The 23,601-nt window shown below is 51.4% G+C and overlaps 9 protein-coding genes across 9 annotated transcripts; 5 read left to right on the forward strand and 4 right to left on the reverse strand.

The window, feature by feature from the left end:
- Positions 1-682: 682 nt before the first annotated feature.
- J4E82_002661 (uncharacterized protein) lies at positions 683-1,742 on the reverse strand (the record flags this gene model as incomplete). The annotated part of the gene is made up of 3 exons (XM_051728959.1): positions 683-885; positions 934-1,374; positions 1,436-1,742. 3 exons carry the CDS (start codon positions 1,740-1,742, stop codon positions 683-685), a joined length of 951 nt encoding a protein of 316 aa, XP_051591477.1.
- Positions 1,743-2,968: 1,226 nt separating this feature from the next.
- On the forward strand, positions 2,969-3,793 carry J4E82_002662 (uncharacterized protein; the record flags this gene model as incomplete). The annotated part of the gene is made up of 2 exons (XM_051728960.1): positions 2,969-3,404; positions 3,459-3,793. 2 exons carry the CDS (start codon positions 2,969-2,971, stop codon positions 3,791-3,793), a joined length of 771 nt encoding a protein of 256 aa, XP_051591478.1.
- Positions 3,794-4,452: 659 nt separating this feature from the next.
- On the forward strand, positions 4,453-5,073 carry J4E82_002663 (uncharacterized protein; the record flags this gene model as incomplete). The annotated part of the gene is made up of 1 exon (XM_051728961.1): positions 4,453-5,073. The coding sequence occupies one exon, from the start codon at positions 4,453-4,455 to the stop codon at positions 5,071-5,073; it is 621 nt and encodes a 206-aa protein (XP_051591479.1).
- Positions 5,074-6,130: 1,057 nt separating this feature from the next.
- J4E82_002664 (uncharacterized protein) lies at positions 6,131-6,531 on the forward strand (the record flags this gene model as incomplete). The annotated part of the gene is made up of 2 exons (XM_051728962.1): positions 6,131-6,136; positions 6,175-6,531. 2 exons carry the CDS (start codon positions 6,131-6,133, stop codon positions 6,529-6,531), a joined length of 363 nt encoding a protein of 120 aa, XP_051591480.1.
- Positions 6,532-7,614: 1,083 nt separating this feature from the next.
- On the forward strand, positions 7,615-9,562 carry J4E82_002665 (uncharacterized protein; the record flags this gene model as incomplete). The annotated part of the gene is made up of 5 exons (XM_051728963.1): positions 7,615-7,989; positions 8,038-8,196; positions 8,249-8,920; positions 8,970-9,269; positions 9,320-9,562. The coding sequence occupies 5 exons, from the start codon at positions 7,615-7,617 to the stop codon at positions 9,560-9,562; spliced, it is 1,749 nt and encodes a 582-aa protein (XP_051591481.1).
- Positions 9,563-12,042: 2,480 nt separating this feature from the next.
- Positions 12,043-14,124, reverse strand: J4E82_002666 (uncharacterized protein; the record flags this gene model as incomplete). Its single annotated transcript, XM_051728964.1, has 2 exons — positions 12,043-13,742; positions 13,791-14,124. The coding sequence occupies 2 exons, from the start codon at positions 14,122-14,124 to the stop codon at positions 12,043-12,045; spliced, it is 2,034 nt and encodes a 677-aa protein (XP_051591482.1).
- A 2,781-nt stretch (positions 14,125-16,905) lies between these two features.
- Positions 16,906-19,309, forward strand: J4E82_002667 (uncharacterized protein; the record flags this gene model as incomplete). Its single annotated transcript, XM_051728965.1, has 2 exons — positions 16,906-17,054; positions 17,119-19,309. The coding sequence occupies 2 exons, from the start codon at positions 16,906-16,908 to the stop codon at positions 19,307-19,309; spliced, it is 2,340 nt and encodes a 779-aa protein (XP_051591483.1).
- A 417-nt stretch (positions 19,310-19,726) lies between these two features.
- J4E82_002668 (uncharacterized protein) lies at positions 19,727-21,274 on the reverse strand (the record flags this gene model as incomplete). The annotated part of the gene is made up of 2 exons (XM_051728966.1): positions 19,727-21,159; positions 21,268-21,274. The coding sequence occupies 2 exons, from the start codon at positions 21,272-21,274 to the stop codon at positions 19,727-19,729; spliced, it is 1,440 nt and encodes a 479-aa protein (XP_051591484.1).
- A 1,040-nt stretch (positions 21,275-22,314) lies between these two features.
- J4E82_002669 (uncharacterized protein) lies at positions 22,315-23,099 on the reverse strand (the record flags this gene model as incomplete). Its single annotated transcript, XM_051728967.1, has 4 exons — positions 22,315-22,332; positions 22,395-22,582; positions 22,634-22,841; positions 22,902-23,099. The coding sequence occupies 4 exons, from the start codon at positions 23,097-23,099 to the stop codon at positions 22,315-22,317; spliced, it is 612 nt and encodes a 203-aa protein (XP_051591485.1).
- Positions 23,100-23,601: the final 502 nt, after the last annotated feature.

A 23,601-nucleotide genomic window follows, 5' to 3' on the forward strand; every position in this document is an offset into this window, starting at 1 on the left:
ATCAGGTGCGATCTTCCTCTTAATCGCTAGTCTTGAGTACACTCTCAGGATGACGGTGCTCAAAGCCAAGACCATCAACGGTACCTCCACTGCCAATGCTGTTTTGAAACCTCTGGTAGCATCCCCGGCGTTTACTTCGACGATCGGTTGTGTCATTGTGACATGAACATCCTGAATATCCGGTAAGACGTACATGGTCGAGTGTGATTGACGGGGCTTTGCAGTAACTAAGGATAAATTCGACCAGATTGGTCTACAACCGCGGAAACAAGGTGAAGTATCACCAGGAGAATGAACAAAAAATCAAGACTAGAGAAAGAGAACACAGGGTGGAATGATCTGATGCTGATGTTGATGTTCGCTCAGTGGCCGCCAAGCTTCAGCATGTGCTTTGATTGACGTGCCATGGAAGCTTACTGAGCACTTCGCGTAAGCCGCCCTGCCAATGGGAAATTGACTCCAGCTATGCGCGCATATAGTTTCTTGGCGGTGGTGCTGACACATCTCTAGCTGCACGAATGGTATCCTGCGAAAATATGGGGTATCATATATGTGAATTTGAAATGCCAAGTGAGCGGAGCGGAGTGTGAATATTGCTATATTTAGGTAATGACAATAGTACGTTGCAATTCTGGTGACTGAACAGACGTAGAGATAGTGATCAGCAGCGGCCAAGCTCACCTCAGAATATGCCCTCAATTTTCTCGGTCTGATCGAAATCGTACGCGTTGCCGTAAGGCCTGTTTAGGTAACTCTTAAGCAGATGCTCACTAGACACGTAAGTGGCAGCGATCTGCAAACCAGTCTTTTCATAGGGCAACCGGTCGGCAAGCTCTTCAGCGAACTCGACTTGCATCGAGTTCCTGTACCATGGCGCGAAGTGTACTGCAAAAGTTCAGGTATGTAGAAGACACAACGGCAGCGTTGACTTACTCATTGCAAGCATAACTCTCGGGTCTTGACCAAGGTTGGGCTTTCCTCCATGCCAAAGCCGAAGGTCGCGAACGACAATACTGCCTTTCTTAACAACTGGCTGAGATGGTGGTCGGACTTCGCGGCGAGCGTCAAGGAGATGCTGCTTGATCCTTCCGCTAGCACGATCGCCGTGTTCACCCTCTTGGTCGGCAATAGTGGTTCCTTGATGTGTGCCGAGCCAGATTTCCGTCGACCCATTCTCTGGTGTCATTGTTACGAGAGGAACATTTACCACGAGAGCGAAGGGAATCGAGGGGTGATCGAAGTCTGCGTCATTGTGGGTCGGTTGAGAAGCTGGCGGCGACGAAGCAGTAGGTGGCAGGGCAGTGTTTCCCGACATGAAGCGCAACGAAGGTCCGGGACCGAGTGTGGTTGAAGTGACTTGTGTGACAATCGGGTCTGTGATCTGTCATTGGTATGCGTTCGAACGGTCGGAAATCTAGCCGAACTGAACACTTACTGATGTAGATTTCATCGCTGAACCACTCATTGATCATAGGAGGGTCTTGCTGAATATTGCCTTTATTGTAGTTGAAGGGACTGTCCTTCCTTGCCTGCAGTTCGAGTGCATCTTGGACCATTTTCTTGTTGAGTCGGTCTAAGACTGCATGATCAACCATGTCTTCCAGCACCACAAGCCCATCTCGAGAGAGCGCTCTGATTGCGATCTCAAGATTGCGTTGGTCGAGCCTCCCGCTCTTTACTTCGGACGCAGAGGGTACAATGGATATGGGTGTTGATGAGAGGTGCGGAGTCGGCGGAGACATAATGGACTGGCAGATGACGCAATGATCAAAGGCGTGGAGCTGTAAGGGAAAGCGTAATCTGCTGATGTACTCGATGCTAGAGTAGGCAAAGCAACTATTTGTCGAATTTATATGTTATAAGCATCACACTCTGGAGTGAATAGCGGAATGTACGAAAGCGGTATGGGTGGGCGCTAAACTCAGTACAGCACTGCAGCCGTGTTTGTGGAGAACCTGGCCGCAGCCTGCATGTCCTCGTGAGACCCACGATGCGGGGAGCTTACTCTATACTTCGAGTAAAATCTGGTAGAGCATAAGATAGCTCTTAGACCAAGTCGGCAAGCAACAGATGTGTGCTTTCATAGAGTAGAAGATCCGACTTTCGTGGTCTCGAACCCTGAGGCCTCTGAGTTCAACGCGCTGTCACGCTCCGACGGAGCATCGGGCGCATTTCGATAGCGCAGCCGGTCAGGGATGGATGGTCAGAGGGGGCACAGCACAACATTTGAGCCTTCTGTAGTGGTGCGCCTGTGAAGTTAATATGGGGGCCTTCAACAGGGGACTTGTCAAAGTATCGCATTGCGTCAGGACAACTTGAACATTTCGACGTAACCATGTGTAATGCGTTCCAGGCGGACATGGAGCCCATATGGCAGTGCACGAACAAAGAAGAAGTCAACGCGACTCTGTCGCAACCAGGGCTCGTCGTGACTAAGGAAGGATTTAGGCAGGCACGGTGGCGTAGAATCGCGAATCACAGCGTTGGCAGGCGGGCAGGTGACAAGGATGGTGTTGAGTAGACGTGCGGAAAGCGGCATGACGCGAACCAAAGCAGGAGCCAGGGCCACCATCTCTCCACATTGTTTCCCAAGGGCCCACCAACCCTCCAACACACTCTAAACCATCGCACTGCCTCAACGACAATAGCAGTTATTGTGTACCTCTTCTCTGTACACGTCTACTCACAGGATTATGCCGCACGTATCATAAACGTCCAATCGATAACACGCGTCTGTACGCCCGCGCTCGCTAATCCGCTGCTCGTGCGACACTTGCAGCCTGGGAAACTGTTTCGAGCCTCGGATTCTACCAACACCACCTCATCAACCCATATACCCGAGACTACACACTATCGGCGCCATTGGTACTTGACAGCATTCGAGCCACACATCAGCCTAGCAAGTTCTGAGCACGAACGAGCCCGCTCACCAAACGACACATATTCAACCCGTACACACATCGCCATCATGCCGTCACAACGTCGCATGAAGTTCTTTGGCATCCTCATCGTCACCACAATTGTTGTCCTCTTCTACATGTCAAGAGCAGCACACCAAACACAATCATCGGATTTCTATACAAAGACGCAACAAGCCTTACAAGAGAAAGAATACGCAGAAGCGGCCAAGCAACGCGACGCGGAGAGCGTCGGATCGCGACTCAAAGCTGCCGAGGATCAGGCTAAGAAGAACGCCGAGAACAAATACGCGGACCACAAGGTCCAAGTTGAGGGTCAAGACCAGAAGAGCGTCGCGGGCAGAGTCAAGATGGATGGCGACAAGGTTCCTGGCGTCGCGCAACAGGGCGGTAGACCGCACGACCAAGCAGCGATGAAGGAGAATGAGACACTCGAAGACCATGAAGTTGAGATGGAGCTCAATGCCATCCTGAAGAAGAGCCCAAGTACGCTACTCCTGCATTACCCCTGTCCCACGCGTAGTCACTAACCAACCACAGTGATCATCTTCTCTAAATCCTACTGCCCTTACTCGAAGAAAGCGAAACACATTCTCCTCGAAAAATACAACATCAAACCCGAACCCTACGTCGTTGAGCTCGATCAAAGCCCAATAGGCCAACAACTACAAGCATTCCTACACAAGTCTACAGGTCGGCGGACAGTGCCCAACATTCTACTGATGGGCAAGAGCATCGGAGGTGGCGACGATATTGAAGAGCTTGATCAGACCGATACCCTTGTGGCCAAGATCAAGGAGATAGGCGGTAGCCGCATCACCGAGGTCGAGCACCGTGGCGCCCGCCATGAGATGCGACGAAAGATGAAGGCGTAGATGTCTTTGCGTCCTTCTCCGCCACTCTCCGTGTACTTCTAGGCCCATTTTTGGCGGCATCGCTTGGGTGCGACATGCTGTCTTGCGCATGTTTCAGGGTAGGTAGGATACGCTAGACGTGTGTACAGATGCACACCAAATGCTGGCGGTCCGCATAATGCGATGGATATACCCTTTATAGTTTCAGTATCTCGTACCGCTGGCCTTAGCCATGCACCAGAACTCGTCCTTGTCTAGTTGCCGTTTAGTGCCTGAGCTCTGTCATTGCCTTCCCAGTTGAGGCAGGACCGCTCCTCCCTCGCATGTTACCGTCTTCTCTCACCTATCTTGGGCGCTCTTGCCAGTCACATGCGACAAGCCACCTCCACGAAGCATGGGCTACTCACCAACCTTCTCTCACCTCACTGGTGTGACTTGCCAACCATCTTGGGGTCTACAGTGACAACTATCACGCCCTTACCTGCATTCCTTTCTTCCAGTATCCCTCAAAGTACCAGCACCCGCTCGCCTTAATCTGGAGTTACGCCTTGACGACGTGAGTGCATGCAAAACTCGTATCTCCCACAAGTCGCTGACTGTACCTAGGTCTGTCTAACATGTGTCTCTACTGGAAGAAGTTGCACACATGCAGCCACCTCTCTGACCGCCCCTACATCGAAATGTGCCGCACAGGCTTTCTATCCAACACAGTGTGTCCCGACATCAGCGAAGATGACAAGCCCCGTCCGTCGCACTTCCCTTGCTACCCTTGCATCAAGCTTGAGGCCCGCATCGAGGCCGAAGCTCAGATCCGATTCGAGCAACACGAGTTTGCCAAAGCCTACGAAACTCGTGAGCGTGCCATGAGAGAGAAGCAGGCAGCAGAACTGCGGGCCAAGGAGGAACGTGTTCGACGTGAGGCTCGTGACAGGGCGGCAAGAGAGCGAGAGGCAGAGCAGCGTATGAAGCGCGAAAAAGAAGAGGCTGAGCGCAGGGCCAAGAAGGAGGGAGGTGCTTGGATTGAGACCTCAGTTGGAAAGAAGCCCAAGAGCAAGAGAAGCGGCGGTGGTAGTGGGTCTGCAAGCACTCGCGCGATACCATTGAATTCCCTGTCCACCCTCAAGATGGCTACTGCTCCCAAGAACATCAACGAGATCGGTGGAGGCGTTGGAGGTGGTGAGAGGATGAGTCCCAAGAAGGATCTTGTTGACCCTGGTGGTAGAGCTGGTACTTGGGGACCTAAGAAGATCTTGAGCAGACAGGAGAACGTCGCTGGGATTAACATACATGTAGGGAAGTGAGCCGTTCAGGCATGAAACACGAAAACACATGATCTTCACAGCATAATGATGGCTGGCACGATGCTCCGTCACCCGTTGCACCTAGAAAACAGGTAGATCTTAAAAGTTATCATCCTATTCAATATTTCTGCTTTTCGACTATGATTACTTCACCATCCTGCTTGCCGGATAGCAGGACACATTCATAACATTCTGCCGTGCTACAAGAGAGAACTTAGGTAGAACAGACTGCTCGGTAGGTACGACGTGCTCGCATGCACCATCGCCTCGTTGGTGTCAAGTCCAAAGTGGTAGTCACGGTGAAGATGAAGGTGATTGAGGAAGGCACGGTCCGCGAAACCTCGTTCGTCGACTCAAATTTTTCTTTATGCCAGTCCACCCTTCCATCAACTCTCGTTTACCTCGCTCAGATCAGCAAACTCGACTCTCTGGTACATATTGCAGACATAATCCACGCGCATCTTCTTCAAGCTCGCCATCATGTCCACAACCTCAGAAGACGTTATCCACGCGGCAGTAACCGAATTTGGCGGCCTTCCGTCTTCCATGACCGCAGCAGCGTTTTTGGGAGTCGCGTTGTACCTCTGCATTGAGCTCAACGTTCGCCTGCTCACCAGGACCACAAGCCGCAGCTTGTACTTCTGGAGCTGCCTACTGTGCAGCTGGGGTCTCATCGTTCACGGCATCGCGATCCTCTTACTCAACTTCCACATATGGGAAGCGTACTCGTCTATCGTCGTTGTTGAGCTGGCGTGGTTGACATATGTGGTCGCTCAGTCGCTTGTCCTTTACTCTCGCCTCAACCTCGTACTGAGGAACACGCAAATCGGACGCTATGTCCTCTACATGATCGTTGTTGACTCGGTCATATTTGGCCTCACCACAGTTTTGCTCGGAATGATTGCTGCACGTCGTTCGTCGCAAGCCACTGTGCCATACTAATCGATCATAGCGTCACCCAAACTTCACAGCACGACTTCACCACGCCAATGTTACCTGGGACAAAGTGCAAGTCTCTGCGTTCTTCGTCCAAGAGGTAAGTTGCGACCGTACCAAAATGCATGTGAGACACGCACTAACTTGGTGTTTTCACTTTTACAGACCCTCATCAACATTCTCTACATCTACGAAACTGCCAAATACCTCAAGAATATGGAACTTCTTGGCAACTGCCGCCAAACCACGCGTACCAATCTTCGGAATCTCATCGCTGTCAATGTGCTTATAATCATACTCGATTGCAGCGTTATGGGGTTGTGTTTTAGCGGATACTTCGACCTTCAAGGCTTCTACAAGGTTGCTGTGTATGCTGTAAAGCTCCGTACCGAGTTTATGATTTTGAACCAGTTGCGGAAGGCGTTGACGGGCGCCTCGACCGGCGGATCAGGACTTGTTGTGCAAAGGGACGCTGGCATTTCTCTGCCAAAGAGGAACAACGTCGTTGAGGTCGTTGAATAATAGGACTGGGAAGGTAGACAGGCACATACATGGGAGATGGAATCTGAGTAAATAGCATGTGAGATAATGTTCTTTAACCAGATTCTCCTACCTTCATGGTCCCTATCTTTGTAGTAGCTTGTATCAATGCAACAACGTCTAAGCAGGCGTACGTTCTACTTTGAGACAGATGTGTCAAGTGCGCTTCCCTAGTAGTGGATACGATGAAAAAACACATTGATCGTGACGTGAAGACGGTTGCCAGATAGCCGAAGCGGGCCACGCAAGTACTGCTTGGTGGCGTTGTCTGGCTTGACGCTAGACCATGTCCGGTATAGACCTCTGATCATGAACTCAAGATCTTGGAAAAATGGAGAGGCTAGACTATGGCGAAAAGCGAGATCTCGGTTTCAGCGCCGGTTTTGTGGATGTTAAAACTAGTATTGGAGCTCCACGGCAATAAGTGAAAGTGGAGTGAAGGAGAGTGGAGAAGAATTAGCAACAAGCGTGCTGGAAATTGACGCGGCAGCTGAGCTGACTGCGTAACCTTCAGCCTTGAGCGGATACGTTGGTCTGGGCACTGCATAGTGCATATAGTTTGGTGTCGCCGCCTGGGTCTTACAATCGCATTACCACGGAGACGTAAACCTATCAGGTGTTTGGCGTACCTACGCTGTTAGTGCATCTCGTTAGCTCTGTTCAGAGTTTGTAGCTACACGGCCATGCCGAAGTTACAGCTCCATGCAAGAGACAAGGCCAGACAAGGTCGCGCGACGGGGCCGCTTGCGATGTCGTCATCAGTTGGTGGCAACCAATTAGATCCTATCAGCTGTACCTCAGCCGTCTTGGAGACGGGGGCCGTTGAACGGACAAGGCTCAGATCAGCGATTAGATGGTAGCGCCTCTATCGCTTAGATCCGTTTTCGCGAGTAGTTGGTGGTAGCGTGAGAGGGCTGGGTGTTCCCCGCGCATATGTATAATACCTCGTCCCACTGTACCGGTCCTGTAACCTGCCATTACCACGAGGCGACCACTCTTTACTCAATCTACGTGAGGTCACCTGACAATACCCTGCACCTTACCGCTCGCTCACTCGCCACCAAGATGGACGCCAATCTGTCGGAGCGCAGCAAAGCGCACCTCAGCGATGATGAGAAGATACCTGTCGAGGTTCCCGAGACCGAGAAGATACCTGTCGAGCACCCAGAGAAAGCGCGCCCTCAAGTAGAGATTCCAATCTACAACGACGTAGAGCGTGTCGACCAAACCGACTTGTCCTTTGCTGCAATTCTCAAAGGCACTGCCGCAAACCCGCTCAATACCTTCGAGAAGAAGGCCGCTTTGATCAATGTTGAACTCGACAAGTTCGGAATGGGAAGGTACCAAATATGCATCTGGTTCCTCTGTGGCTTTGGATACTTTCTTGATCTCGCATGGTCACAAGGTGTCGGTCTGATTGCTTCAGCCATTTATCAGGAGGTGAGTTGTGCAACATCAAGCAGGTAACGCGTGCTAAAGTATCCACAGATGGGAGTCTCTGATGCACACACTGGAGACATCTTTGCAATTGCCAACGCAGGACTGGCTGTTGGTGCGCTTGGCTTTGGCCTTGCCGTCGATATTATTGGTCGTAAATGGGCTTTTAACCTCACTTGCCTTATCACTTCAATATTTGGGCTGTTGCTGGTACGCGAACAAAAATCACCTTTTTTGCAATCAAAAACTGACCAGTAACCAGGCTGCCCCCAAGTACAATTATGGTGCGATATGCGCTATCTACTTCCTTGCGTCCCTTGGTCTCGGAGGCAACATCCCGATTGATGCAACCATAGCACTTGAGTTTCTACCTCATAACCGACGTTTCCTTGTCGCCCTTCTTTCCATGTGGCAACCAATCGGTGTTGCTATTGCATCTTGCATCGCCTACGGCACCACCGGTCAAGCCAAATGGCGCTGTGATCCCGATTTGCCAGCTTGCCCCAGCGTCAATTCTGGAGAAGCCTGCTGTACAGTTGACAGCAACATGGGATGGCGCTACACTGTCATCGTTCTTGGATGCATGACGTTGGCAGTGTTCTTCCTCCGCTACTTCGTCTTCACTTTCCATGAGTCGCCTAAGTTCTTGCTTGCGAGAGGAAAAGAGCAAGAGGCTCTCGATGTTTTGCACAGGATTGCAAAGTTCAACAAGCAACCGGCCCCGACGTTGACCATGGAGATGTTCGCCGCCATAGATGATGCTTCTTCCAATGCTACATCAAGCGTACGAGTGTCAGACGAAGGCCCTCAAGACACCAAGACCACTACCAAGAAGGTCGTTAGCGGATTTGGAAAAGAATTGACTCGCCTCAAGGGTATCTTTACTAACAAACTATCCGCCTTTATTTTCGTCTTACTTGCGATCACATACATGGTGAGCATCATCACTCGCAGAAATTCTGGTATTTGCTAACAACGGATAGGGCGACTACTGGTCCTTCAATCTTGCGGGTAGCTTCCTTCCACTTATCCTGTTACGCAACAATGTTGACGAGGGTCGGGGAACCGTGAGCGACACATATCAGCAGTACCTCATCATCTACTTCCCAGGAATTATCGGTGCTCTCCTCGCTCTTGCATCTATCCAGTTGCCTCTTGTTGGCCGAAAATGGTCTCTGGTCTTCTCCGCTCTCTGCCAGGGTGTTTCCATGGCCATGTACACCCAGGTGTCTAACACTGCGGCTTATGTGGGTTTGAACGCTTTGGAATATATCATGCAAACTGTAAGTGCGGTATGCAAATGTCACTACTTTTAATACTGATAGAACTTTAGTATTTCAATGCCGTCTTGTATGCGTCCGCTCCGGAACTATTCGACACCGTCTATCGCGGCAGTGTGAGTGGCATGCTTTCGTGCCTAGGTCGTATTGCAGGAATTGTCGCACCCTATGCGGGTGCTCAGCTTCTTGCTAACAATAGTTCCGGTATCCTTTGGCTAGGTGCTGGTGGTATCTGGCTATCTGCACTGTTGATGTGCTTCTTGCCTGTGGAGATGAAGAACAGACAAATGTTCTAAGTAAGCGGAAGACTACGATTCACTAAAAGTTGGCTTTGATCTATGCCGTTAAAGAGATTCATCGATACCCCATGCTATAGAAAGCAATAAATTCATGCAAACAGAAGATCATGTTCACAATCCTGCCCAGACAAGCTCACACCGATCGCTCCTGCGCTATTCCTGTTTCCACTAGTCCGCAGCCGATGACGTAGACTCTTTTCCCAACATTCTCCAGAGGCTTGCTGTTGTCGTCGGCTCTGTCCAACCGCAACACCATTTCGTTTCTTGTCACGCTTGTCACGCGCTGGTTCTGCATCATGCGGTTGGTTTCTTTTTCTTTGCGTTTATCACTTCAGGTCCTCTTCCGACGCCTCTCCGGAGGGGGGACGCCCTTTGAGCTCGCCTTTGTCCAATGATTTCTGAGTTCCGCGGAGGGAACGCCGATACTTGCGGAATAAGGCAAATTTCCACTTCGCAACAATTGTATTCTCTGAATCACTGCAGCGCGCTCAAGATAGCGACACTTATGCACTGATTTCAGCATGAAATGCCTCCTCAATTGGGCGCACTTACCTCAAAGCACAAAAGAAGCTTTCAGTATACTGACCAAATGACAATCATCGAAAGCTAAAATGATACCAGCGTCAGGCAGCAAGCCTTGCAAGTTACTCGGCATCGTAAAGGCAACTATTAATTCCATTTGTCAACATCAAAAGGCGTTCAAGCCAATATACACAGCCGGTCACTCGTCACATGAGGAGTGTATGACCGGATAAGAGGGAGGTAGCGCCTTTCGGGAGATGGGAAATTACTATGAGGCCAAATTCGGCACCTGATTCTCAAAAGTATCAAATGCAGTGATGCAAAGTGACATTGAATGTTGCCATCTTTCTACACGTTGTGAGCAGATTCAAGAAGATGTACACGAAACAGTGCCCGCCTCGTCCTCATCTCTATCTTAGTCAATCTCTGACTCGCCTACCCCCAGCTATTCGAGGGATTCATACGTACCGATCAATCCGATTGCACAATATGTTACCGATGGCTGAATCTCAAGCCCAGAACCAGAGCCGTCGTGAAATTCAATCAGTGCTCGGACGTGTTACGGATGTTTACGATATGATCTAGCACCCACATGCCTTCCAGAACGACTGTCGTCTGTCTGAGGTGGCGCAGGAGAGACAAAACAGCCTTATCTCACGTTATGCTTACCGGATCGAAGTAGCGGAGAAAGTGATATTGAATCTGTTCGTAGTATACTCCTCCAGCATGGAAAAAACAAGTCGCCAACTAAGCCTGTATCTGTTGGCTCTGCACTCACTGCCTACAGGACGAAGGCTAACTCGCTAGTTGACGACACGATCACAGTGGGTTTTCCAGCCATGAGCCACAAAGTCAAACAACGTTCTCGATCTCGCTTGCTATGACGTTTCTAGGAAATGAGTAACTCAACGAAGTCCAAAGGGGCCTTGATATGCTTCCTAGAGCACTAACACCACCTGGGCACCTGCTCGTCCGAACAGCTGTTTTGAGCTTGACAACAAACCGCTGACATTACTAACTTCTTCCCAAAATCTGAAGGAAGACACCAAGCGATCGCTCTCGAGGATACCTAGACCCTTAAAGTCTGAGTTAACAGTGAAAGTGATGTCGCTCCCACAATGGATGCCTAGTTCTTCAGCCGGCATACTCACTTAGCCGCAAGAAGAACTGTACACTCCCACGATCAATGCACAAAACTCTAGGTATCACATTTACCTGTTCACAAGAAGAGCTAGACAATCCGCTTGCTTCGCTTTCGTCTTCCGCTCCGAAGCAAACTACTGGGAAATCTACTCTTGTACAGCCAAGAAAAAAAAATAGCTTCAAGACCCACTACCGAAATGAGGGCAAGCCAGTACGCCTACCCAAGGCGCTACCGTCAGCTTTATGTCCTGTCATCATGTCCTGACGCAACTCTTTGGAAGGCACAAAGCCATATGTATTCCCAGCGTCACCCTGCTGCGACTTCGCAGCTAGAAATGTTTCTAAATCCTGACCAACTCAACAAACAGACCATCTTTAGACTTACACGTACGGTTCGCGTGATGCTATCTCAATTGCGTTAGGATCAAACATCCAGCACCATGAACCCATTACGAGGCGAGGCGGAGTAGAAGATGGGTAACAGGAAGTACTGTAGAGAGATGTTTGGTAGTCTTGCTGAAATAACTGATAACACCTAAATGATTGAATGGGTAGTAGGGGCAGAGTAGCTAATACACAGGGACGAGAAAACGAAAGGCAAAGAGTAATGGGAGTTTGGTATGTCTAGGCGAAGACAAGATGTTTCCTCGCTCGATTGCGAATCATGACTTGTGTATAAAAGTTCAATGCCACAACTCAGTAAGAAGAATAACGGAGAGATTGCCATAGAATTGTGTAACTACATTTGTATAGTAGGAGAATAATGAAGAAGAGACATTGCACATCCAGCATGCGTATCATAAACAGTTCATCTACACTTTGCTCTTCTCATTCCCAACGACAAACACCTCAGTAGGTTCCACCTCAATCTCATCCGACGAAAACGTCCTAGAGCGACGGAAGACAGCTTCTTCAACAGTGTCATATACTACCGTGCCTTTCTTGTTCATCTCAGTCGCGTCTCGGAGTTGCCATCCGAATCTCGCAAAGCGCTCGCGGACGCGATCGTTCAAGCCCACAAGTCTGAACTGTGTGTTCTTTCCGCCATACGCTTCAATATCTGCCTTGAGATCCTTGAGATGTGTGAGACCAGTCGTATCTATGTTGTGCATCGCGTACATGTCCAGCACCACACTACGGATCTGAACAGGTTCTTCCAAAATCTCGGCCTTGGTGCGTAGACGCAAGGCACGATCTTTGCCTGCGACGCTCCAGTTGCGGTTTGCGTGGGCAGCCTCGAGGGTAGCCACGTCACCAGAATTGAAAGTCTGGACCGCGTCAAGGCATTGTGTTTTAATGTGGTAAGCATTATAGAAAAGCATGGATTGGTGAATGCGGAAAACTTGGGTATCAAGAGGGGTGGCATGCATGCCAGACTGGCGGCCGTGAGAGGTTACCTCGATAGAAGTGAGGCGGTGGACGCGGTGGAATGCCATGAAGAGAAGGTGGTAGACAATGTTGAACCCAACGGCCGTGCCAATGCCCACTTCTGATGAGACAAAGAGGGTAAGCCAGAAGGCTAGCATTGAGGTAGTGAAGTCGACGAGCGAGGTTCGCCAGTATCCGTAAAAGACTTTGAGAGGAACTACGATGTGCCAGACTGCTGTAACGATAATAGCGGCAAGTGTGGCTTTGGGGATCCAGTATAGTGCTGGTGAGAGCTTGAAGATACTAAGGATGACGACACCACCAGCAATCAGACCGTATGCCGGAGACTTGACGCCAGACTCTGAGTTAACAGCGGTACGTGACATGGCGCCACCTACTGCCATGGATGAGAAGAAGGAGTTGAAGAAGTTGGTAAACCCAAGGTAGACCAGCTCTTGTGCAGCATCAGTGACATATCCATTCTTGCGGCCAAAGGCTTTGGCAATAGCCAAGTGCTCAAGTGCTGCAGCAATGAAGGGCGCAATACTTCTAGCAAACACCTTTCCGATAAGAGCTGAGTCGGGCATCCGAGGTGTTGCAATGCCATCAGATTTGACTTTGCTGAGTGCCCAGACAGGGTCATCGTTCTCGAGGTCGATGTCCTTGTTGACTGCGTACGATATACCAGCGAAGAGGACGAGTACCACAGCACTGCGACCAAGCGCCAACAGCCATATAGCCTTGTTCTTCTTGCCCCAGCGCTGTCCCATCTTCTGCATGAGATATAGCATCAGCAAACCACCAAGACCGACTCCGCATGTCGGACCGTCGTACTGGGGTATCTTGGCGAAGAGGTCATGGATGATGTTGGCCGTACCAGACCCGACAGAAATGCCGAACAGCGAAGGGATCTGGCCGAGCATGATGACGATGGCGGCGGCGGAGATGAAGCCGCTCAAAACGGGCACGGAAATAAACTCTAGTAGGAAACCAAGCTTGAGCAAGCCTAGCGCCATAGAGTAGATACCGACGGACATGGCAACGGCGGAAGCGATTGCTTGTGGTGAGTATCCGTCTTGAGTAACATCTGCAATGATTTCTGCCGTCAACAGACCCATGAGCGAAGTCGGACCAGTGGACAAGTCTGGGAACGGTGTTAGCGGTCAATCTCGGCCCCAGTTGGATGGCTTACCTTTAGATGTTCCCATGACAAGGTAGAGAAAGTTTGGTAGCCAGCTTGACATGAGTCCATATTGTCCAGGTATTGTCGCAATCTTGGCATATGCCAGAGACTGAGGGATGAGGAGCACGCCGACAGTGATACCGGCCAGCGTGTCGTTGAGGAGCCATCGTGGATTGTACTTTGGCAACCATTGGATGATGGGCGCCTTTTGAAGCAGGTATTGGCCCGCAACCGAAGGAGCGGCACGAACAGCCTTGTTACCATACCGTACTGTACGCTGAAGGGTGGTGTCGGTGGCTATCGCTTCTCGACTCCGTTGGGCCTGCTTTCTGAAGAACTCCATGATGAACTGACGTGAAGCAAACAAATAGCAAGCGAACAATGAACAACCAAGATATAGGGAATCAAAAAAGGTTGAGCAGTCGAGGAGGCTAACTGAGGGGCAACACAGTGTACTTTGCGGCAAAGATATACTCCACGCATCCTGGAAAACGGCGTTATCAACGGCAAGGTAGCCTCATGTCGGTGCAACCGGGTCCTGAAGCCATAGCGCAGGAGCTGAACCTACTAGATGGCCTGCCAACACACCCACTTCTACCCGCTTACTCGCATGGAAACATGCTGAGAACGTCCAGGTGCTCTCGCATCGGGGTACTACCAATCATGGCAAATGGACATCGGCGTGCCGGTCTAGTGATATCCAATAAGGAAGGGAACTGCAACTGGCATACGTGATACCCTGTTCAAATCTCGACCTTCCGTCTTGAGGGACCGAGGCGCAAGCTGTAGGACGAGTGGAGAATTGACGTAGTAGCGATTCGATATTATTGTCGTAATACACCACTGAGGCGCAAAGACATAGTCACGCTGCCGATAGCAGCAGGGGGCACTAAGAGATTAGACAAGCGCTTGTCATGCTGCCGATATGTCTAAGCATAGGAAACCCAGGGTTCGGTCACATTTGACATTTTCCCCGAGCCCATCTGAAATACCATGAAACAGCGCAAACTGCTTGATTCAACTTGATAAGACGATACCAGCCAACCCTCATTGCGTTCTGAGGTGACTGTCTGCAAGAGACGAGATCTTTGGGAGTCGAATTACCCCGCAATACACTTCATCAACGCTGAACTAGCTTCCGTCAGCCACCCCGCGCAGGCCTGGTTGAAGTCGGACGCTAGCGCATTGAATTAAGCTTTGTGTCAAGCTCCACGAATAGATGGCCAAGAATCCTTGTCGAGTATCTCCCGGACGGAGCGTGTGCCGTGTCAGTGCAGCGGGTGATCGAAAGTTGGGACGAAACGTCCGCAACAGCGGTGATCCCTCAGCCTCAACCTGCACAAGTCGGCAGTTGTTTCGATGACCGCCAGGATGTAGAAACGTTGTGCAACTCGCCGAAATCATGACACGCAGATGTTTCAAGTTCGGCATGAAGACCGATTGTTGTTACCCCTCAACTGGTAGCGGCACGACCTAGACATACTGGACTGTGGTGCCCTTACTGAAGCATCACACCTGTTATGGAGCGCCAATCAGCCTCAGTGGCGTGCATGGAGTTGCTGTACTCGTGAGACCGAGACCGAGACGACCAGCGCCACGCGACAGCAACTTGGCAATTTTCAACGGCAAGGCATTCGTCAGCAACATACGCAATTGTAGTTACATCGCGGTTCAGTTCCATCCGCGACCGAACTGAATGTTCCAATTCCAATCTGTAAGGGCACGCTATGAAGCTCATAATCGGACCGCTATGTCGCGCTGATGCACACTGCACATGAGTTAGTGTAGCGACCATCTCTTACATGTCAACGATGAACAGCAAACTTGATCTGAGTGAAAGTGCATCAGCACATGCACGTGCCGAGCGGGATGAGTTGGCGCAAACGATAGATGCATGCAGTGTGACCAACAGGATTTGGGCCAATGAGGACGGTCTCCATGTTGCTGCAAGACGGCTCTCGCTAAGCCGTTCCGGAAGGTAGAGGTCGAAACAACCTCCCAACGACTTGCATGATGGTGTAGGATGTGGATGCGATAATTTGCTTGCATGGGCCATGTCCGTTACAAAATTTGTTTGCGATATCATGTCTTTCCATATGCAGAAGGTCGTCCGCTGATAAGAAAAAGAGCTTGAAGATTGAGGTTGTCAGTATGAGTTCAACATCAGTATCGTTGCCTCTACAGCGTTCCCCGCACTCGTTGGCTTGGCTGATGGTTAAGGCGGAACCAGCGTGCTCGTCGAAGCCAAGAGACGGTATACTGAGTAGTCTAGCCATGGCCAAGGCGGGACTGCCTCTGCCAATCGCATCGCCTAAACAGTAAGCAAACCAGGTCAAGGTCGTGCGTCGATCCATAGATGCAGTCAGGAACGGCACATGTCGCCGGCGTATTAGTTGGGGTGGGAGATGGCAAAGCCACCATGCAGCGACTCTCGCATATATTCCGGACAGAAGCCCGTCCGGCGACTTAGTCCCGCCAATGACGGCGATATGTCGGAAAGCCGTGAGAAAGTCGAAGGCTGGACCATGTGTCGACAGCACTATGATGGGTGAAGAAGTGAATGATTGGCTGGCGGAGTAGGATGTGTAACGACAGAGGGGTTGTGCATGGTGGCCTGGCATGTGGCGGCGACGCTGGTGGTTGTAATGGGTAATCAGATGTCTCGGCTAAGGAAAGATATTTGGGTATAGAAAGGGTGAGAGCATGACAGCATGAGAGCGTCGTCGTTGTCGCAAACGCTCCTGCAAAGAACCAGTGGGGTAGGCGCTAGAGAAGAAGCGCTGCAGGAAGCCGTTACTTCCCCCTTGTCAAGCATCAAGGCGAAGGGCGGCCGTGGCAGCCGCGGTCTGTAACCACGGTAACGGTGGTAGGAGGAGCGAAGGTGGGTCGCTCCGTGAAAGATGGCACGCCGCACATCGATGGAATGAAGGCGCAAGGTGATGGAGGATGGCGACGAGGGCGGCGGAGGTGAGAGATGGTGGTGAAGAGTGCCGTGTCGGAGACAGCGACGCAAGCTCCGTCTCCGCGCTAACGCCAAGACGAAATTTATTATCGATAGGGCATCTCTGAGGCCAGTGCAGAGCAGACGTCCCCGGTCAGAGTTGCATATCCAGAAGATTGGAACATGGCGCGCAAGAAGAAGAGCGCGCAGGCCGATGCGGCGCCCAGCGGCAGCGCCTCGTCGACGCCGCCGCCCGCCAGCAACGGGGCAGCCGCAGCGAAGAAGGCGGCCAGCGAGCCCTCGACGTCTGCCCTCATCATCTGTCGCAACAAGTGAGTTTGGGCGGGTACTGCCGTCTTGATGCAGAGAGACAATACCCTAATAGCGGCACTATAGGCATTGGCGCTACATCTCTTCGTTCCACGGCCCCTGGCTCCAGCTTCCCCCTGAGGTCCTCGAGTCGCTCGCCCATAGCAACTACCTCTCCCCGCGCCCGCACCCCATTGACCCCGCCGTCTTCTACGACCTTGTCAAGATCCGCAAGGCGGTTGACGAGGCCACCAACCTCGCTGTGCGCGCCACGTCGGGCTTGACGTCGGCCGCCCTCAGCAACAGCCTCAATAATGGGAATAGTATGCTTGGGAACGCGGCGGCGCTGGGGATAGGCTACGGGGGAGGTGGGACCTCGAAGCTGAGTAGAGAGCGGAAACACCGCATGCGCGAGCTGGCGACGAACAAGCTGAGCCAGGCATACCATCTCGACGAGATTGCCGCCAGTGTAGCTACCATGCAGAGCGCAAGCACGCTGGAAGACGTCGCGCACCTGGTGCTGCAGCGCGAGCCCAACAATATCGACGCCAAGTACGTCCACTTCTTCCACGAGAAGATTCCCAGCCGCATGATGGCGCAATGTACACCTTTGGATACTTTGAATGAAATCATCAGCGAGCGACCCAACGACGGGAGCCCCCTGCGTACACGCGCATTGACAAGGATATTCAAGGAGGACTATGTGAACTCGGCCAAGGACCTGAGTGAGGCTTTGAGTACCGCACGCTATATCATGGCGCAGCATCGAGCGGGCAAAGACCAGCTGGTGCTAGCAAAGACACTCCAGGAACAGTACGGGAGAGATTGGAGACAGGAGGTTAAGATCCCTGACGAAGACCACCCTAGTTCGCTTGAGACACAGTTACTGTTCCATCGCGCTGGCGTATACTTTACCATAGCATGCGGCCACGTCAATGCTGCATTAGATGGTCTACAGGCAGCCGAAGAGGCAAAGGCGCGGCGTGATGCTCAGATTGCTGAAGGCAAAGAACCAGATCCGGTGACACCAGAAGAAGCGCACGGCAATCACCTGCGTCTAGAAGCCCGCAAGCAAGTCCGCCAGAACGCCAAACGCGCTCTTCGAGACTACGTCGCCTTCCTCTCTCACTTCGACTATACCCCTGGCATCTCTGCCGAGCTTGCTGAAGAGTTCCTGCGTAGGTTAGGTAATTCGGCCAACGGCAATGCGAACGGTTATTCGAATGACAAGATCAAACCAAATATGAATCGCCTAATAGAGCAGACAAATGGCGCCTCGTCACCCATATCCGAAGCCCTCGTTCCCCATCGTGGTCCTACCAAGTCCTCTTCAGACCGCGCATCATGGCCTAAACTCCCCCCACCTGAGATCTTCAAAGTCTCCCAGCTCTTCGACGCTGCCCCTCCAAGCTCCTTACCCCCTTACCCACCACCCCGCAACTCCTCCGAGACCCCGGCCTCAGCAGCAGCCACCGCTTTTGCTGATAGTCACGAGAGCATAACTTACCATCCGCTCATTACAGACGCCCTGCACAGTCTTCTCCTCTGCCATGCACTCATTCAAACACCCCCCAAAGAACACCTCCGACATGCCCACAATGCCGCTCGCCTGGCCCGTGTCTGCGACGGCTACCCTATCTTCCTCGCTGCGCGATCCCCTGCACGCGCAGACTGGATCGAAGTCCTTCGACGAGCTGGAAACTGGATCGGCTTATCCACGTCCTGGGAGAATCTCTGCCGCCCGGCACCTCTACCTGGCCACGGCGGTGGTGGCAAGAACGGCTCTACAGACCTAGCAGGAAAGAACGGCATGAACGGTTCCAGCGGCGTTGAAACTGATGCTCAACGTCGCGAACGTCAAAAGCACGAAGCCATACTCGAAGCTCTAGCCGACGAACGTGTTGTTGACGAAGAAAGTTTCCAACGTGCAGTCCGCGCACGAGAACGCCGGAACAGAGAAGATGAGGAAGCCGAGAAGAAGAGACAGCAATCTCCTCCTAGTGATGCAGATGGGAATCCAGTGTCGCCGCAACCCACACCACCCAAGCGCTGGGCGCAGGACAACGGTCGCGAGTATCCCATCAGTACGGAGAGGGCGGAAGCTATCTCGCGCTGGGTTAGGGACGCGCCGCCGGTGGGTGAAAGCAGTGGAGCGAAGAACAAGAAGAGGACAAAGGGAAAAGGGAAGAAACCATCGCTGAGGGCAGGTGGAACGGGTTTGAGCCTTGCGGATAGTGTCGATGCGTTGAGTGTGCAGGAGGAAGACATTGATGAGTAGTGGCAGGTATGGTTGATAGAGAGGAATATCTGTATCGTGACGATTGGCAGATAAGCTAGATTATTTTTAGTGCCATTCAGGGCTTCGGCTTGATACATTTAAGAAACAGAGCAGTACGAACAAGTTCGTTCTTTTCTTCACTGTTAGTGTAATGTATTGTAATCCCACCTAGGCAATTACAGCAAAGACCCTTTACAGGGGATTTAGTGCTTCGTGTATAGCCTGGAAAAACGTCCTGCCTCGTAATGCTCGCAGATTGTAACAGACTGTCAGAAGTGTTTTCATATTTTAATTTGTTTTTTGTCTGCAATGAGGCTATGGTGTCTTCAGCTTTGGCTACTTCCTTTCTCGAATACCCTTCTTTTCATTATGTGAGTCCATAGCCGTCTTGTATTGACGACGTGCCTCCTCGAAATCTCAATCAACCACAAAGGCCCTTTCAGATCCACCAGTAGCAAGATGCTCAAAATCGAGCGATTCCAAACTCAACGCATCCACTTCATCGACGAGCTTCTGCCAGATCTTCTCCGAATTCTCTACTGTTACTGTTCCTTCAGTCCACTTGTATTGTAGGTCCTCCTCCGTAACTACGAAGCTGTCGCCTTCGTCGTCTTCGAGTAAGCCGTGTGGCTTTTCGGGCGCCAGGCTGTTGTTCAATATGCGATTAAGCGGCAACATGTTAGCTGCGAGCCAATATGCGCGATGGAAGCGTTTCTCCGAAGCCTTCATGTCGGGATGCCATTTTTGCTTGACAGTGAGGTAGCCATGATTTGAGCATGAGTCGAACCACTCCGGAATACTGGGGGCGATAGTCGTCCAATGGATCTCGTTATGCTCATGGGCATACAATCCATATACACCAATACTGGTAGTCGATACAGGTGACATGCCCCACTCGAACGGATTTGCTGCATTATGTAGGACCAGAATAGACAGTCTATCACCATCCTTGATGAAACCCTTAGTTGTATGAGCGCGCCACTTATGCTCATCCGAATCGTAGATGTTTTGCTGGAAGTGGTTTTCCAAGAAGCACTCAGCAAAATCAAAGTCTTTTTCGGCTTGTAGTTGGTAGAGCTTGACTGGCCATCTGTACTCATCGTAGTTACGAGTGATGTGTTGAGGTATAGTCTCAAGGTCGATAATGTTGAGGGATGACGGTGGAAGTGGCGTGGGTGTATGTGGTGGATGCTGAGACGGATACAGAGGGAGTTGTGCACCAAATACGCCCGCAGAATGCGGGTGATGGGATGATGGGATTGATGTGTGATACTGCTCCTGACCGATCCAGTCCATGTTGTAGGACAGCGGCTCTTGGGGGGTCGAGTGATAATTTATTACATCGCCGGAAGTGTCACTCTGCTGCTTTTGACCGTACGATGGATGCAGAGAGCGATGATGCGGAGCTGGGGTAGGTGTGACTAGATCATCGAGGATCCCGACTTTGCGTTTACGACGGGGGGTTGATGCAGGTTCAGGGATTGGAGCATACTGCGGCGCTGAATTTTGGGATGATATCGTCTTCCTCCTTGCTGCTTCGCCCTTTCGCCTGTATTCGTCCTGCTTCTTCCTTGTTGCTGCATCGACCTTTGAATCGTGGGATGCCAGGTTGTGAGTTGGCCACTGCTGAATAGAGGGCGCTTTAAGAGTCGGCTTCAGGTAAGTGATCTGCTGTTGGGGTGACGAGTGTAACAGGTTCGCGGATGGATGTAGGCGGGGAGGTTGGATAGTATGCTGGCGTGATGAGGCACTTTGGAAATCAGGTCGTCCTGTGAGTCGATCATGTGCTGGTGTGTATGTGCCATACGGGGACGTGTAGTTTGCCTGGGTCTCCGGTAGCGGAGAATAGTCTGGAGGACTTCGCATAGACAGTGAGGTCTTCCATTGGCCATGATATTGGGGGAAATCGTTTTGGTGGTGAAAAGGCGGAGTAGGCGGTCGCTCTCCGTCCGTCCAACGCGGCATAGGCACGTTGTACCTATGCTGCGGCCGGTGGATGGTTTCCGAATCAAGAGAAAGGGAAGTTGGGATGGAACCACTGGCGGAAGTCTTGTGTTGCAAGTGGTCGCCAAAGGCAGCGCCAATGAGGTTCTTGCGCATGGTAGTAGTGTCATACAGGTCATCCAAAGCCATATCCCGAGGCCAGCCAGCAGGCGCGCCGTATTGAGAAGGGTCCATCTGAAGTACTTGCAGCAGGTCGAGTCGAGTGGCTCATATTTGATGATGAAAGAGGCGAGCGGGGGTTGCTGACTATTTATACTGCCGTTGCTCGTGGTGACGGACGCGTGGAAGGCGCCAACGATGAGTGATAGAAGGTGCGCTACCCAACAACAGACTTTAGCACACCGACAGAAGAAGTCATAACGTGTCTCCTGCCTTCACCCAATGATTGCGTGTAGGGACCAGCCAATCGCCACGTTGAGACTGTGATGTCGCTGCCTGGCTGTCCTGATGTTGGCGTAATGAGACGAATTGGGAGATTGCAATGGCAAACGCAGCTATGATCGCGAAGGATAGAATCAAGACTTTTGAACAGAGGTAGTGTAAGGTAGAAAGCTTATATATAGACGTTGCAGATGAGAATGGGTTTAGGTGAACAAATCGGAAACGCCTAATGCAAGCTGAAAATGCAGACATTCACAACACTTGTCTTTTGAGAGCCACTTACATACATATCTCTACAAGAGCGCCAGACTGGCCCGAAGCAGCTGATCTGGGCGAATCACTAGACGGCTCGATCTGTGCCAAGCCTGCAGGCAAAAGCAAGATCCATGGTTTATTGTGGAACTCTGGGCAAACTGAATGAAAAATGCATACACGAAGATAGTCTTACCCAGTATCTCGCTGATGAGTCGTATGAAGGATCCCCAGTACTTCCATCTCTTTCCTATGCTTGTTTACTCAAGCTTGCACTTCAACGCCGGGAGATCAGACATAAAAGCTTGAAACAGAGACCGAAGCGAGACATGCTGTGTCGCGCGCGGTCCATGAGAGGGATTGCAAGACTAAACAACACGCTTGACCTGTTTATCATGTTAGTTGAGCACTTGGAGGTGGTAGACTGGAATGCGCAGGTGCTGGTTACCTCAAAGAAACGTTTCAGCCACCACACTTGGAAGAAACCCTGGCCAACCAGTACCATGAGCTGGAAGATGCTCCACCACTTGATGCGCGCATTGGTGCTCTCGGCAGTGTTCCTGTGTACGCGCTCGCGCACGATGATGTAGCCCTGCTCGTCCTTGACTTGCGCGACGAGTTCCGACATGGTTCGCACTATGTTCTGTCAGCATGGTCCTCTCAAGCCGACCTAAGGTGTGTCCTCACCCTCCTTCTCCAAAGGATCTTGTGGCGCCTCGGATTCGGGAACGTAGACAATGCCGTGCACATTGAATGAAACCTCTTTCGTGTTCGCGCCCCAGTGCTCGTTGTTGAAGCAGTACGTGTATTTGCCATCCTCTTTCGCATCGAAGGAATGGTCGCCAGAGGATACGCCGCGTTCGTGAACCTGGTAACTTCGAGAGGGCGTCTCGATCTATGCATAGCAAGTCAGCTATGCGGCTTAGAGGTGATGATTGAGACACAATTGACGCACCCAGAAGTCGATTTCAAGGTTTCCACTGCCTCCAAACTCCCGGTCGCCGACTTGGAAGGTGACCGTCATCTTGTCATCTTTGTGGAGAGATTCGTGGAAGCATTCGCGCTGGTGAGCCTTCATTTGGATGTTGTGCGCTGTCGCAAATGATAGCAGGCTGCTTGCCGCAGCAAGAATGGCGAAGGACGGGAACAGCATGGTGGAAGTGTGGTGATGCTGCTCTGGTTGTGTGTTCGGTTCGTATGTTTCGTGGAGCGCCAAGCTGCATACACGGAGATGCCAGCTTGCCCGCAATGCAAGGGCCAGAACGCTATAGTGTAGCTTAGTCAGCCAGCGCTCCATCTCAACTTCCTCCAAACGGAGTCTTTCTCGTTCATACACCCACGATGATGTCGTCAACCAATGCAGCATATGTTCCATCTAGTAACAACTAGATAAGATGTTAGGCTTATTTCTATGACACCGACCGCAGAGGCTGTAGTCTTCGGACTCGCCGTGCAATACACTGCCTCTACACGCGCTGACATCCGCTACCATCAAAGGCCTTCCACCGTCACAACCGTGTGCTATGTAGGATGTGACAGTGATATCTGAGAACTTTGAAGGTTCTCTCATAAGCCATTCAACCAAAAGTTTAGTTCAAAGGGTCCTCTTGTCCGCCAGATGTGGCGAAGGTAACGCCAATGCAGCTTTCATGTCC

Source organism: Alternaria postmessia (genome assembly GCF_024291825.1).
Source record: "Alternaria postmessia strain BMP 2775 chromosome Unknown scaffold_10, whole genome shotgun sequence".
Lineage (NCBI taxonomy): Eukaryota > Fungi > Ascomycota > Dothideomycetes > Pleosporales > Pleosporaceae > Alternaria > Alternaria postmessia.